The sequence below is a fragment of the Centruroides sculpturatus genome, unplaced genomic scaffold (genome assembly GCF_000671375.1).
Source record: "Centruroides sculpturatus isolate CEXI.00-Female unplaced genomic scaffold, Cexi_2.0 scaffold187, whole genome shotgun sequence".
In the NCBI taxonomy this organism is placed as follows: Eukaryota; Metazoa; Arthropoda; class Arachnida; order Scorpiones; family Buthidae; genus Centruroides; species Centruroides sculpturatus.
Genome location: NW_019385662.1, coordinates 724,704 through 742,385, shown reverse-complemented (window position 1 = coordinate 742,385; position 17,682 = coordinate 724,704). Strand labels below are relative to the sequence as shown.

Here is a 17,682-nt window from a genome sequence, read left to right as displayed (position 1 = left end):
GAAGATGAGGAGGAGAAGGATATACTCACCTCGAAGGATATCTCGTCGGTGGCCTGCGCCGTATATCTTCTAACTACGTAGGCGGCAGCTACCGCAGGCGTGTTGATGGCCGCTTCGTCGGGTACGATCAGTCGATTTCCGCGATTGTCGAGCTGCGGCGAGAGAAATAACCAGCGTTAGGACAGACCCACAACAAACCCACCCCCGATTAACGGGCGCAAAACTGGCCGAACTCACCTCCAACCAGTTGAGCACCGGGCCGCAACTGATCAGACTACCTGCCAAATCCGAGAACCTATCCAAGTAGGACGTCAAAGTGTTTCGAAGGTAATCCTGAAAGAAAACAATTAGAGATGTAATGTATATACAAAACGGAGGGGGAGGCGAGTCTGCCGGGTTTTAAAACTCCGCTCGATACGCACAGGTGAACGTCCTCCGTGCACCGATCGATGAGTGTAAACTTCGGTTTGGCACATTAAACCGGTGCATTCCCAGAAGATGCACATCTGGTACCAGTTGACGCCGCGATCCGGAATGCATAAGAGTGTCGGAGAAAGAGGGAAACGAAGAAACGCATGCATGCATGCATTTACTAAATACGCGAACGAGCCGCACGCTAATTCGTCCCCTTTCGATCAATGTTTCCTTTTATCCGTTCGTGAAACAGGCGCGTCTGTTCGTCCCGGCCTCGTTTCCTTATTCGAATTACCTCCTCGAGACCGTGCTACCGATCGGTGATCTAACCGGCACGGATAATAAGTAAACGCACGGTTAAACGGATCGGTTCCCAACGATAAACACGCACGCGTACGGAAGAAGCGTGCAGAGACTGTAGCGTCGTGCCAGAGTACTCTCTGACCCGGCGTCGTGTCGACCACCGCCGCCGCACGCGCCCTACCCCTAACGATTGTGGGAAGCAGAGTGATGCTTCTTTTTTTTCGTCGCGAGAAGGTGAGGTAAAACGGGCACGTGACCGACGATGTCGTAACATGGGAAGCAACGCGCTAGACACGCAGTCTGAGCGAATTTGGCGCGCGCGAAATCGGAAAGCGGGTGGACAGAGCCGCCATCAAAACTGTCAACCGTTCGCCATTCGAACCGGTGGAGCGACTGTGACCACGATCAAAACTGAACCCCGGAACCAGCGGCGACCTTCGACCTCGACAGTTAGCTGGGGTCGCGCGCGGCTGGGATCAACGACCCCTATCCGACTCACCGGGCGTGTCTCGCATCCAGGTGTCTTCCGGCATTCGCGTCAAACTGTCGAAATTCTATCCAACGGATTTCGTCGGGTGGGGGAGAACAATGCAGCGGCGCCTGACCCACAAACTGCACTTCGCAACGCACCCCAAGTCTGAGAAGGGCGTCGTGCTACGGTAGAGTGGAGTAGGCAAGTCGTACGCGATGACAGCTTGCCCGAGACACCAGATCCGGCTCCGGAACACGGCCTACAGGAAAACAGTACAACGGGCTTATACGTCACGATCTGATCCGGACTTCATTCTACACCAGTAAAATCCGGAAGGAGCCTTTGCGTCAGTTAAAATCTACAAATTCTTAAATATTCTCCACTGCAGGGGACCGTTTTAAAAGCAAAATTGAATATGTTCGATTTTATTCTAGTGTAAAGTGGAGTAAAAGAATTTCGCCCAAAACTCGAGTGGTTTGACGTCTCCAGCGTTACCCTCATCAAATATGGAGGAAAATTTTCATACACGCCCGCAAAACTATTTTGTATTTTACAAATATGGAGAGGGTGGTTTGTAGAGAGAATTTGTGTACGAAGGAGAAGAGAAATTTTTCACACCCAGATTCGCGAAACACATCCCAAATTGTATAGCGGAACGAAGCTTCGAAACACTAGACATTACACAAGGCACACGCTCTGCATTGCACTCTGGAACTGAGCCAAGACAAATTTTAAATTTACATGACGTCACAGCCATACAAAAATCTGACAGATTTCTGCATCGTCCGCGCCTGCGCCTAATCGATACGAAATTTATCTGTAGATTCGTTCTGAAAGGCGGTGCGAAGCTCAAATTCGTATCGTCCCTAGCGGGCACTCGGTTAAAAGTCATTCATAACGCTTGCTGGCACCCGTCCTACCGATCTGTGAATGAGCCCCACACACAAAAAAAAATATCAGGCGGTATCCTTTGATATCGTCAGTGGCACCAGTTTGGCAGCAGACACCGCTTTGCACGGTGACCGCGCGGCGTCCGAGTTCTCTAGTCAATGGGCATAAAACGTCACAGAACGGAACGTTCCCGCGTTCTATCGACAATACGACACGAGAAACGAACAGATCCGGCTTTTCTACTGCCTCCCGCGCCGAAACGTCACACGTCACGCTATCGATCGCTTAATGATTCATGGGAAAGTTAAGTGTGTCCGGCGTAACGCTCCAGTCGAAAGTGGGACGAGGAAAGTCGACGTCACAATTAATTCCTTGAAAGCAAAATCAGACTTTGTACAAACTTTTCGGCGGGACAAAGGACTACTATCTCGCTAGTTAACGATGGAGATCTGGAGTTTTTCGACTTTAAACATAACGGATTGGCCCGGGCACCGCTTATATATATATATATATATATATATACATATTCCATCCCCCTACTCGATCCATTCTTAAAAGAGTCGAAGCTGCCGTTTAGAATATTGTTTTGGTGTCTCCCTTGGCTCGGTTCCAGTATTAAATTAATGGTCACGGTCATTTAAATAATCCTAACCTATAAAAAAGAAGTAAAAATTTATTAAATTATGCGAACAATCCCGTCGCTAATGGCATAATTCGAGCGGGACGGAAGATTAATGATTTTTTCTCATTCCCCCTCCGGCTCGCTCGAAGATAAGCAACGTGTTGACTCAGTGACTGACTCATGTGGATTCTGGGATCCAAAGACACTAACGATCGGGGGAGGGGGAAGAAGAACTCACCTCTGTGTCGCACTGGAGTTGCTCTATAGGAACCAGCTCGGGTAGCAAACTGTATTTCCGATCGTAGACGCATCTGTGCAACTGGCGATCCAACATTCGAAAGTTGTCGTAACTCCTTCGAACCGTCCACAATCTACCGTTACTGATGACTCGTACGCAGAACCAGTGATTTCTCAATTCGTTCTCCTTCTCGGGACCACTTACTGTTGCCTTGCCCGCATCCTGTCTTTCGTCGTAAAGGCCCATCTAAACACGTACAAAAAAAATGATTGCGTATTTAACCATTTCGGGCGAATTTTTGTGCGTTTTAAACGTCGTTCTAAATATTTTTACCTTAACCGGACCCAATTCCACATTCTCGTAATGAAAGTGGGCGCATTCGTCCAGTTTCGGGAACCTGGTCGAGCCATTCACGTTTCTGTAATGATACAAAAGAAGGTTAAGTACAAAGCGTCTTTTTTGCGAGCGCGTGGTCTTTTATGAGTCACGATATAGTAAAATGAGTTTTGAATTTCCCACGGAGAGCCACGCTCCGAAAGCTCTCCGATAGATTACATGTTTCGTCACATCTACAGAGTTTCAAGCTGCTACTATCCCCACAACGAGCAGGATGGGGCAGTCAGTTCGCGTAAACTGTTACTGAAATCATCCCTTAACTTCTACCGAAAACACATCCATCAGAAACCTAAATACTCGTATGCAGCGTATCATCCGGCTGCGTAGATCTTTAAAGTGTATACGGAGCTTAGAATATTTACATTTAACAATACTGTGCGATGCAGCATAAACACGTGTCACACGTGAATACTTGTGAGTTGCGACACTTCGCCTAATTCAAATCATAATAGGGGACGTGAGGAAAATACTCTAATACATACGGCATAGTCTTAAAGCAATTATATATATATATAGGCCCATATACAAAACGCACGCGCGCGCTTTATAACCTGTTACGCACAGGTTATAAAGATACCTTCCTCACCACGGTATACACTAAATTATAGTCTATTATCAATTAAAGTCAACAATATCATAACTTATTTTTCGTTTTTCTCCTGATCTTGAGCCTCATGTGACCCAGCTCGTAAGAGAAATTTTCCTCTTGCTAACGCACCTTTAACCCATCAGCACCCCCGAAAACTAGATCTGACGCTTGTTAAACGTTTATACTTCCGAGATATCAAGTTATATCCAGAAAGTCTCTGTAAATATACAGTCGGCTCGTAATGAACCACTCGAAGTTCTCCAAAGAAAAAATACGTCTCGATGACATTTGGATGTTTTTAAGGTATTGGAGAGGCTCTAAGACGCCATCTTCTAGAAGATTAATGGATGCTACTTTCACTCCAGATACCACGTGATATATTATCAAGCAGTATTTTGTCACGTTACGACGTAATTGCGGGAGAATGTCACCACGCTGTGCAACCCTACACGGGGTTAAAGTTCTACAGCGGAGCTAGAAAGCGTAGAGGCGGTAAAACAACCGACCCTCAGGCGCTAAATCACTGCGCGATCCTAAATAAAACCTTCGGATATCGAGCAACTGGCTCAAGAATCGCAGCATTTGTCTAGGTTAAGAAGGGGCAATAGCAATTTTCTTCGAGAGGGACATGATTTAAGTTCATACTAATAGATACAGAACGCGTAGCAAGCCACACAACAAACAGAAGCGTCGTATTCCACGCAACGAGGGGTCACAACACTATAATGGATTTTTTTCAGTCGCGGGTTTTACACTTCCGACATGTTTTACAATGCATACTAAGCTATGGAGGGCCATAAAACGAGCGGTGCTTTTACTAAAGAGGGCATTGACACCCCATCGCAGGTGCGGAGACGAACCCCTAACTACCGAATACTCTAGGAACAGGTGTTATTCATGGCTTCAAAGGGAAGTTTTATGCAATGTCGAAACGAAATTTATAAAAATTGCTTGCGCCAGAGAGGAATACCATTACAGACCGGACACACTTTGCAGTTTTTCTAGAGTAGTCGTAGAAAAACAGATTCCGAAAGTGGTTTCTTTCGTGAGGATAAACAATTTGGCTCTCGCTGGGGGTAAAGACAACCCTAGAGGATACGACCTGCTCCTTACCTCTGACTGGGTTTTAAAAAAAAAGGCCCCATTTGAACACGTGTCAAGAAAGAGCACCACCCTTATCTTCAAAACAAAAAGGAGAGAAAAAAACTGCTTGAATTTTTTGCTTTACAGTGCCTCTAAACTATAATTTTCAATATATAAAAACTGGCTTTAGCAGGTTTCCTTTTGATAGATTTTAATAACGTGTATCAGTAGAATAATATTACGCAATACAAGTTTCGTATAACAAACGAGAAAATTACCATTTTAACGCAGTGACACCTAAATTTACCTTTCACTTTCCGGTCTTATTAACGGACTACAGCTTTGTCCTTTGATTGTGGTTTAACGACCTTTCGCAGATTTCGCATTTACGAGTACTGTCTACACGCAACGGGGGAGCAAAAATTTTCAACGCTCTATTGAGGCTAACAACGTGATAATTCGTTTTTATCACCATATAATGGTCGACAGAGTGAAACGTGATGGAGATCGCACGGATTTGCCTACTTAATTTCGGGAATTATTCAGCTCTCGAATGGCTCCAAGCGCTTCGCCCTGTGCAGCACGTGGCTAGTTATCGAAGGCATCTCTTTAACGGGGTAAAGATACGCATCGGGGGACAGTTATCTTAACTCATTCAAATAGGTGGGAGCCCGAGGGTCTGACCGTTCTCTAAGAGCCCAGCCCATGTATCCTATCCCATGCACCCTAGGGCCTAACGGAAGGAAATTTGCCTGGGGGGAACTTCTCGAAAACTATGGTACTATTCCCACCATCCGAACGGCTTTTGTTTACGGAATAGAAGCGTTCTGTATCGAACTATTAGCCGTCAAAAATCTGTAAACAATAATATATCGAATTCTCTCTCCTCCTGGGCGCTCTTAGAATTTGTTAGCGTCACAAAAAAATTAACATCGAAAATGACAGCCGCAAGCCTATATATGGGGAGCAGGCGAAACATACTAACGGGCGCGACCTATATTAAAGCAGCGTACTAAAAACGGGCGTGAAACTCACCTGGTAATGTGCTTGATCCTGACAGTCGGTGGAGCCATAGGAGAGACTCCCCGCCCTCCTCTCATGCTCTCCACTGAGTCAATCACGGAACATATCCCTCCCTGCAACGAAAACAAAGTCACGATTAATAGAGATTTTAGGTAGAAACAGAGGGAAGGGAAGGGGGAAAAAACTCCGGAAGTTGCAGACTCGGGATGTCTCGACCCGCTCCATTCCACCAGAGGGAGGGAGGACAGGTGGTCTATATACCATTTTTTTTCACTTCTCTGACATCGTCCTCGACCATCAAGAGCCCATCCGGTCCGCAAACCTGTTACTCAAACCCTCAAGAAAGGCCAGCAGATGTCTCCCCGTTCGTGCGCTAGAGGCTAAATCAACAACAGATGGGAGAGAAGCGTCCGACCTTGTTACTTTCGCGACGATGACCCTCGACGTTTCGGCATTCGGGAAGCAGTACTTACACACCGTAGGGCCAACTCGCTCCAACTGGTGGGCATGTCGCCGTTTCTAACCGTCTTCCATAGCGAACGACAGCGTCGGTATCAGAACGGACGGGGTCGGAACGTCAAGCCACTTTGTCCGACCCATCGACATTTCAGGTAAGAGGAGACGAGAGAACTGCAGATCGAAGCAATTGAAAAAAAAAAAAAAAACAGAACTCGACCCGACTGACAAGTAGGCAACAGGTCCGCAGTCGAAGGAATCCTGCCATCCCATTGGCTAGTCGCCAGTGCAAGCCCTACCCTTGTCTATTAATTGTTACTAATTGGTGACGTCACCGGACGCTACACGACCTTCTCTTCCTCAGAACTGTCACAGCCTGTGCCATCTAGTGGAAAGAGATGAAAGCTCAGCATCCCTAATTCAGTTTCTTTTCTTATAGAGGGAAAGAGTCGCTACAGCTCACACGCGATCTGGACTGCAGTCAGTATGAATTCTTATGACTCAACGCAAATTCTAAAATTATACGCAATCGAAAAGTCTCTTCTACTCCAAGTGAGTCAGAAATAATTCCGACTCGAGTCGTCACGACACGGTCGCGTCCCTCCCCCTTTCTTACGTGACTGCAGAAAAGAAATCTCTTCTTATACACGTGAACGGGGCGTGAAACAAACTCTTTATTTCGAGCCGTACGCCGTAAACACCTGGCAAAAAACCCAAACAATTCGTTCAATTACATGAAAGAATAGGATTTAACTTTGAAGTAATGGCGGTTAATAGAAAAATCAATGGAGGGAATCGTGACTTTTCTAGAAACCGCACTGCTACAGAACCTGTGTTAATTGTAATACCCTACAATTAATTAGAGCATTGTAATGAAATATCTGCAAGCGTTAATTAACTGTGATATAAATAAGCATGTATTACTTAACAGCGCGAACTCATACATATTGTACCATGTAAGAAGGTTTGTGGTGCATGTTCAATGTTAATGTATAGCATATGCTGAACATTATACACAACACATGTCTATCAGTTCAATGCGTTATGATGTGTAGCATTCGTATACTATCCATACGAATGCGCGTGTATGAAGTCCGCACATTGCAACACGAATACAGTGATGATAATTACGGTATTCAACACCACAAAATAATAGAAATCGTAAAATATACTTATAAAAGTATGAATGTAACGCAAATTTTCCAATACATACAACGAACAGAACGTATTGATCTCAAACGTCAGCGCCAATTTTCCCCATATTCAACAATGACTAAAGCTCCATTGGGGAGAACATATTACAATTTTTCATCAATAATTTATTTGCAATTCCAGATAATTCAACTTTAAAATTACAATTTACAGTTAGGTTTACCGCCCAAAAACCTATAAAAATATGAAATTACCACCCGTAACTTTCTATTACAAGAGAAATAGGGGAAAAAAACAGTAAAATCCTTACTCAAAGTTTCGGTTCAAATACCTCTCCTCCAAGGATAATAACTGGTGAGTGCTAGTAAAAACTAAGCATTTAATGATCGATAACGAATGTCCTACGACGTATGAACGTACATTAAGTATTCTACGAACGTAACATACACCTAATAGCGTTTAATTCCTTACTTATCGGCATTGAGGAAAATTACTCTTAATGAATTTCTCTCGCTTAATAAAAAGTTGGAACGGAAAGGGGGAGAGGAAACAAACCTCCGTCCGGAATATTTGCACGTTATATGACCTTCAAAATATAACTGTATGGTATTCACAGACCTCACTAAGTTGGGTACAAAGGGAGAGAGAGGGGGAGAGAGAATGCGGAAATGTACCGAACTACAGAGCTATGCCATTATATTCTATTAAGGGGAGTTGCCATTAACGACTGCCACAGTAATACAAAATCTTACAGATACATATAATTTGCATGCGGTTTTAAATCCCGTTTTAAACGACTCTTTTGTTACGACGTCATTACGAATATACTGCACAATAAAGAGCATCAGTTTTATACCTCATCCAAATGTGAATAGATAGCGTAATGACGTATAAAGACGCTCAAGTTCGTTGTTACGTAATATTATGAATAATGTTTCTGACTGTTGGGAAATACTACTCGATATACCGCTTTGGCTTTCGTTATCAGTTGCGTGCAATCTTCTCACTCGATAGCGTATTAATTAATACACTTTTATGGTATATTTGCGCTGATAAAACAATTTTCCAACAAGGGGACCGCGATCCCTTGCATAATAACAAATTATACTCCTAGATAATGTAATATTCCAGCTAATTTAAGCATGTTGGAAAATATCAATTATCTGTCCTTTATGAATGTTAAAAAAAGAAATACAGTATTTTATTTGCATTTGGAGCTGAAATTCGTTGAATAGTATCAGCTTTATTATGTCATTTTGTCTAATTTTTAGAACGATGAAGCTCATTTTCAACAATAGAAATGTATATAAATAGCCAAATAATATTCTTAAACTGATATTTATCATATATACCCTAATACTATTTTAGAGACGTATTTAAAACTGAACTACAAACAAAATAACAATTTCAATTTTAAGAATTCCTTTCAGCAATGCAACAAATGTCAATAAAGTTCCCTACTGAAATTATCCTTGAATTGGAAGTGTTGCACCCCTACTGGAGTCATGACCTTTGGTTTGAGGAAAAGAAAACCATTCATTTAACCTACTTCTGTATACATTTATGGATAAAATGTTTCAAGAGTATAATCAATTATTTGTATTCCAACTGTTGTTATAATATTCATTTCATATAAATCTACAAATAAATGGCATTCATAAATAAGACTTGTATATGGGAAAAAAATATTTTTATATATGTCAGAATCTTAGGACTGTGAGTAATAAGTTGTAATAGTTGGAAAGATCTTAGGGAAATAAATCAAAATATATAGCTACACAGCTGAACCTTAAAATAACCAGAAACCTTTCTAAACTTTAACATAAAAAAAATTGCTTAATAATATAATTTGTATCCTCTGATGCTTTACAGAATTGATCTGCAGCAATTTAAAGAATACTACTTGTAAAAATGTACTTATTTAGACAGTTTACATCTACTAAATCAGTGCTTTGTTAAGTATACTGCATAAGAAACTAGTATAGTCTCTCATGCTGTACACCTTGTTGTTTATGTGTTGATGATGAATAATGTTTGTAAATTGGATTAATAAAATAAATTTTTATAGATTTATTAATGATATGAAATGCAGCAAACAATCTTCTTGATAAAGAAAATTTTTATAGATAAAGACAACAACAAATATACTGCATAACAGTGGCACACCAAGGGGGTGAGTCAAGGGACCCTAGCACCCCCGAAGTAAAAAGAAGAGAAACACTAGTAAATTTTCCAAAAATATTTTCTTATTTAATTAACAAAGTATTTTTTTATTTCATGTTTTTAATTATAGTGTGTTGTGTGTTCTATTTCTATATTACTTATGAATTAGTGATAACATAAGGTGTGAATTTTATTAAATTTGCATTAGAAACTTTTTTATCCGTTCAAATCAGCTCCCCAAGATTAAATCTTGAGTGCACCACTGCTGTATAACAAGTTTTCTTCACATTATTTCTCTAATTTTATAACTTTTTAATTATCTGTTTGGCTCAGGAGGCCCTCATTTCTTTAAGGCAGAAAATCTAATCCAATCCTATCTAAAGTAACATACTTGTATTGGAAACAAAACTCATCAACAATTAAAATTTTTTAAAAATTTAATTGTTGATGAGTTCTAAAACTTTTAAAATATTTTCAGTTTCAAATAACATAAGAATCCTTTTCTAAAGATGGAATATTTAAATTCAAAAATGAGTAATTAAAAACACTTTTTCACTATGTCATCAGCATTAATGTTCAAGATTAATAAAATGATACATTACAAAAATAAAGACATCAAACTAATTGATGATATAATTTAAGTCCATTATTTTCTGAACATTATAAAAAGAATTACAAACATACCTCGTATATAATTATTGTATAGAAAACCGAACAAACAATAAAGTAATTAGGAGCATTAACAATTAACACAGTAAATGTCCAACAAGACATTACTGTCATCAAAATAAACTGTTATTGGTTCATTGGTAGCAAAGTTCATTGGGATAAAATTACATAACAATGCAAAGCAAAAAAGATATAATTATATATGACAACAGGAAAGATGAATTTATACAAAGTTAGGTTACTAAGTGCTGATTGGAATTTAAAAAAATAATAATAAACAAACAAAGTACCTGTAGATAAAGTTTTATTTTCTTCAATTCAACTGAGCAAAAGATAAAATACATAACAACACTTAAAAAATTAATATTTTAATTATTAATTGCCATACACTTTAGCTGATATTCATATTATTGTTATAATTTATTGTGAATGTAATGTATAGTATGTCAGAAATACAATGACTTAATAATTTAAATTTTATCTATGGGAATAAATTAAATTACAACTTGATAATGTGATAAAAGATGAATGCATTATTTCCATCTGGATGCTAGTTACACATTCTTACATTATGTAAAATGGCTTATTGCCACTTTATTATCATATCAGTTAAACAGAGGAACAGGAGAAGGAAGGAGGGTGGGAAAATATGAAGAATTGCATGTGTTCAAAGTATTGCATGTAAAATCTATAAATTTAAGTTTACCAAAACAAAAGCATTCACATAATTGTATTTGTTCAAGTTTAAACTTTAGAATATGATTATTCAAAAGCTATTAAACAATAATTTTTAGTATTTCATCAAAATAAAACAACTTTTTTATTTTACTGTAACATTGTAAATATTATGTATCTGACATCTGATCATTTATAAGCAATACTCTCTGTTCTTATCTTGATAATCACCACATGATACTTTCTATATTTCAAAGTTCACTTCATTTATTGTCTGAAAATTAGGGTGCGACTATGCAGATGCGAGCAAGCGAATTTTCCAAGCAAGCGATAGCATGTGGCGAGAACAGGCGAGACACGATAAATATCAAAACCTGTCAGATATGTGCGAGAACCAGAAATTCGCTCTCGCTAGCATTATTTCTCGCTTCTCGTTCGTGCATGATTTTCCTTTGCGAAAACTAAATTGCTTGCAACCTCTCGCTTGCTCTAAATTCGCATCTGCATAGTCGCGCCCTTAAGGTAATGAAGAAACTTCATCTTCATTGAATTATCAATAAAAGTTATTATATTTTTTTTTTTTTTTTTGAAATAGGAGATGTGGTTGCTGTATCTTCAAATTCTGTGTGTAGCATCTTTGCAATCCAAACAATAATTTTGGTAGACAATCAAACAGCAATTAGTTAGAAAAACATTACAGTTTATTTAAAACACTTTCTTAAATTCAGATGCATTTCGGGTTGGCTTGTATTCCCAACCCCTCTTCAGTTAAAATTACAAAAACAAGGCGAGTTTCACGACATTGGTAAGTAAGACGTAACAAAAACGTGGGGTGACAATAACATAAAAAACTTACATGTTATATAATGGTACAGGATAGACTTTCATGATCATATTTTTATTACATAGTTGTATGACTATTTTCTATAATACGTAAAAGGTAAAGGGTGTGGCGGCCACTAGAAACAAGAATTAAAGAACATGAAGCTGCCATCCGTCTAAAACATAACACTTCCCCCTGGTACTTCCACACAAGTAACAATAATTGCCAAATTAATAAAAACAATATAAAAGTGTTACATTTAGAAAAAGACCCATATAAAAGGAAATTTAAGGAATACATAGAAATCAAAAAACACCCCAAAGATAACTTAATATATCAAAAGGCATGTCAATAGACCCCCAATGATATAAACTAATAGAGAGCGTCACCACGCATTAAAGATTGTTTAAAAGCACACCCCCTTGTACGGAATGTCAGGAATGGTTTAAATAACATTACTTGTCAGTATACTGTTACTCCATGAACACCAGTTGTCAATTTTTACTCTGTTTCATCTTCATTGGGAATAATACATTTTAACTAAAAATGTAAGTGTTTATAGATATTTCGAATTTAATAATCTATGTTATATTTCATTTAAATGTTATGTTAAACAGCAATGCCCTTTACTTTTTACATATTATAGAAAATAGTCATACAACTATGTAATAAAAATATGGTCACGAAAGTCTATCCTGTACCATTATATAACATGTAAGTTTTTTATGTTATTGTCACCCCACGTTTTTGTTACGTCCTACTTACCAATGTCGTGAAACTCACCTTGTTTTTTGTAATTTTAACAGCACTGAAGAGGGGTTGGGAATACAAGCCAACCCGAAATGCATCTGAATTTAAGAAAGTGTTTTAAATAAACTGTAACGTTTTTCTAACTAATTGCTGTTTGATCATCTACCAAAATTATTGTTTGGATTGCAAAGACGCTACACACAGAATTATTATATTTTGTTTGATGTTTTAAATATCTAACCATTTTACATGACATTTTATTTAAAAAAAAACCATTCATTATAATCTTTTATAATTTCATAATTTTAAACAATAAAAGAATGAAAAGTACAATTACAAGGGATGAAGAGAACCTTTTAGATTTAGCATCGTTTAAATAAATTATTAGTACTATTTAAATGTTGATAATATTCTATAATATTCCACAATATCAACTTTTTGTTTTAAAGATAATTTATTTTGTTTGTTTATTGTTATCACTACAAAAATTCTCCTTACACTTGAAAACACTTAGCATGATGTTCTATGACTTTTGAAAGATGTTCAAACATTTTCCATAATTAAAAAAAAAAAAAAAAAAAAAAAGGGCAATTTTAACCTTGCATTCTGTTTATTTTGATGCATAGAACTAAAATGAAATTAAAAATAAAATAATTCACATCATCACTGCAGAACATTACACAAATGCACACAAAGAATGATAACAGCAGAAGAATGGAAACATTACTTGGCAAAAATCCAGAGATTTCAGAGAGTAGTTGAGACGAAACATCTCTTATCTCCATTTGTTTTTCAATTCAATTATGCATACAAATTTTTTTTAACTTCTGTTCATTAAAAATGTTATCAGATTTTTCCCGGAAATGACCTCAAATTATTCATTTATCCTCGTCAACATTGTTCATATATTTATTTATTTATTATTACATAATTTGCACTTAACAGAAAACACAATTCATTTTGCTAGAGTTTTTAAAGATATTTTTTAAGTTTTAAAACTTAAAAAATAAGATTTAAATTTAAAATGTTATTAGTCTTATCATTAATATATAATTTCATCTAGTTTTTAGACCAAAATTCTGTTAATAAATAATAAATTATTTATTTTTAAACAATAAACAATATATACATATGCATGCATTTGCATGAAAACATACTTGTACACACAGAGAGATATATAGACACATGTGCATATACAAATACATTATATACAATATTTAAATTAATACTACAAACTGATTTATGAAGCATAATAAAGACAATGTTTACATTTTTGTTTCTATTAAAAAATTATTGAAACATAATGCAATAATTTAATTTCTTATATGAATAAAACCTAATAGGTAAGAATTTAAAATTAAAAAAAGTATCATTAAAAATCTATAGAAACAAAGAAAGGAAATTTCAATTTCTTTAATCTCTGTGTATAAAGAAATGTGCATAATTAAATTAATCAGAGAAATTATGTAATATACTGTAATAACTAAATCTTCTTTGTCAAAATAATGTCAAATGATCTCAAGACAACAGTGCAAAAAATGAGAAATCAAGAAAAAGACAAACAACAAAAATTATATTCAACAGAACAATCAGTTCTATGAAATTTGAAAGTGAACAATTAAAAATATTATTTTTAATATTTTAAATTTAATCACATGTACTGAACTATATAAAACAGAATATATGAAATATTATTGAAAAATATAGATCATATATTAATAATGTCTAATCTAAGTCTAAACACTGGATTTATTTAAATTAAATTATGGCTAATTTTTACAAAGTTGCACAAAACTTGGCATCATGATCATCACTTAAAATCTTAAATAACTGATTCTTATGGGAACCAAAACTAGAAGCAGTGAGGAACAGAGTCCAACACATACAGGACAAACCACTCATAAAAACTTCTGAGAATCTGACCTGGTCTCAAATCTGTCCCACGCATAGCAGATAGACACCTTTACTGCCTTGACCATCTGGCCAATTATATTGTATTAAGGTCTGTTTTTTTTATTTTAATAAACATGCAGCATAGTAGTAATTAATAATGAAATAAAAAATAATAATTAAATATTCTACAGTATAAAATTTAAGACATAATAAACAAAATTTTATGTAGCTGTCTTTTAAATGCCAAAATTTGTTGACATTTAAACATTATCATTAATATACTTATATAAGAGAAAATTTAAATTGTTCTGAAAGTGTAATTATAAATTCTAAAATTATTTAACTGTATTATAAAAAAATTTTGACTTTTAAAAGTATAGAAAAATAACAAAACGATCACCTAAATAATCGGGCTATAATCTCTGTAATTTAAATAATTAATACAAAGTGATTTGCTACTAGAGGTACTTTGTATTAATTATTTAAATTAGCAGAATTATAGCCCATTTATTTAGGTGATCATTTGGTGATGTTTCTATATATACTTATTGGGCTTTGCAATATTTGTTATACTTTTAAAAGTACACATTTCCACTAGTTTCAAACCTTACAAAGAACCTAACACTATCAATTTACACTACCAGATAAAGGAAAATATAAGATTTTTTTCAATTTGATAAAGAAGAAAATCAAAATATGTTCCAATTCTTTCATAAAGTAATGTAAACAAAATCATCAATTTTTCTTACTGTAACATTTTCTTTCCTTTCTTCTCAGAAAGGTTCATTATCTCATTTGGCAATCTTTCATTTCCATTTTTGAACTTGTTTGCTCTTATCAGAAAAAAGTATTTAAAAGAAAAACTACTAAAAACTAATTTTTTTAAACTTGTAGTTGTACATTTATGCTTTGATTTTGTTTATAACATCAAAATTTACGTGATTATTCCGTAAGACTGACATTCATTTTCCTTATTAATTAATACATAGTTATAGGGCTGAAATTTGAATTTAAATTTCCACTATTGTCCGCCTTATTACTGTCTGACCGTCCTTCCTTAATCTCGAGAAGGGAGTTAGATATATGAAAAATAATATGGATGGCGTAGAAGCAGTAGACCCCGATTAACTATATACAAATGTACAATGTAAACCATAAGTCACGTTATTTCAATTCAAATTTTCCTTGAAAGATGTTAGATAGATGACCGGCACAACTCTATTATTAAAGGAAAGTATGATGAGCAGGAGGAAGACACTACTAATTAGAGGTGAGAGCATATATTTTAGATTAAATAAATTAAAAACATGATTAAAAATTGCAGTCCGAAAATGTGACTTTGTCGCAATAAATAATTGCTCGTTAGTATTTATCATTCTATCGATATCAAATAAAAATACCGTTATTAGTTATTTGTATTTATAACAGCATATACAGTAATTAAATTCAATAATTATAATTAAATCATTTCTGATAAAATATATCAGAAAAAAATGATTTTATATACAGTGTACTGTATTAACTTTTTAAATATAATACAGTAAAATCTCGATTTAACGCACTAATTCAGGTGTGGAGGTGTTCGTTAAAGCCGAAAGTCTGATAAATAATTAACTTAAGTAAGTTTTTCAAATGTGAGCGTTAAGAAATTGTTGGTCTGTTACTTTTCCAGTTGTTATAATACGGGAAAAATTGGGGTAAAAATTAATAAACGAAATTTGGTAAGATAACTTGCGTATAAAGGGCATTGATGCTATTAAATTTTATCGGTTAAACGTCGAGGGAGTAGGAAGATATAGGTGGGTTACTTGTCATATCTCGAGAGGGATCGGATTTAATGACGATTTTACTCGTTATTAGCATTTGCAATTTTTTTTAAACTTGTCTCTACCCTCAAAGTTAAGCTTTTTGCCATTTCATAATAATTAATAATATAAAAAGATTTTTATAACTGAATCTCGTAGCAGATGGTGCCACACGCGGTTTAATTTATTTAATATGCAGGGCTGTGGAGTCGCGTAAAAAGCTATCTACCGACTCCGACTTTTCCTTACCATCTGACTCCGACTCCGACTCCGACCAGGGGCAGACTAGTTACCGAAAGAGGCCCGGAAATTCTGATGTTATTACGTGACCTCAGAATAAAAGATTCAATAAATAGAGTTCTAGTAAAGATAGAACGTAGAAACTTTTTATTCCAAAGCTAAAAGACTCCTTTGAGTAATATACCAGTATAAATATGTATTCGATAATTTTTACTTTTCCAACTGTTATATTATAACAGAGGGAAAGTGTAGAGCTTGGTCAAAAAATGACCCTTTCCAAATTTTTACCTTTTTCGACTCAGGACACCTTGAAATTTCAACTTAATTAAGCAAAAGATTTGAGGTTTTTTCTATATGTATGGATGTTAGACTGTGGGGGGGAGGCATAATTTTGTTCACCCTGTTTGAAGCCTAATAATTTCTGTGGTCAAAGTGGTCAGAATCAGAGTCAGATAGTTTAACACAGGAGTTAGTTATTAAGCATCAAAGTGGTTGAACTAAATCGTGTCTCCATATACATTCTAACATCTTAGGCGAGAACATCTTAAGGGGTTTTACTGTACTATTATAAAATGGCAGAAAGTTTACTTTGAGAATAGAGACGCGTTTTATTTTTTATTTTTTTAAAATTTTGAACGATAATAACGAATAAAATATTCATTAAGAGATATGACACATGACCCCTTTTATGTCTTCATCCTGTCGACCTTTAATTAAGAATTAAAATTTAATAGTATTAATGCTCCTTTATACGCAAGCTACAGTGCCACATTTCGTTTCTTAAACTTTACCCATTCTGAGATATTGTTTAATATCTCAGAACAGAAAATAAAGAAATTAAACAAATTAGACGCCAACACACACACACAATTTTTCCCCTTTTATTGACATTTTTGAGCGGTTCGGGAGGTCTCCAAACGTGTAGATTTGCAAAAAAAAAAAAAAAACTTGGAGGGTCAAATTTGACACGATTCCAATACTTTTCCGTTTTATATACATAACAAGTTGGTAAGTAAAAAGGAGTC

General features: G+C 36.0%; 1 protein-coding gene across 4 annotated transcripts in view; it reads right to left on the bottom strand.

Moving 5' to 3' along the window:
• Window positions 1–17,682, bottom strand: part of LOC111640995 (sporulation-specific protein 15-like) — a 169,466-nt gene that overhangs the window by 73,986 nt on the left and 77,798 nt on the right. For 3 of the 4 annotated variants that reach the window (XM_023387099.1, XM_023387098.1, XM_023387100.1), the window contains 5 exons: window positions 6,044–6,144; window positions 3,274–3,358; window positions 2,941–3,186; window positions 238–333; window positions 30–152 (listed from right to left, as the gene is read on the bottom strand). In XM_023387099.1, coding sequence (XP_023242867.1) covers window positions 30–152; window positions 238–333; window positions 2,941–3,186; window positions 3,274–3,358; window positions 6,044–6,144 — 651 coding nt within the window. Of the gene's footprint in view, window positions 1–29; window positions 153–237; window positions 334–2,940; window positions 3,187–3,273; window positions 3,359–6,043; window positions 6,145–6,504; window positions 6,691–17,682 lie in introns of those variants that run through there. The other variant, XM_023387101.1, reaches the window with a different exon arrangement.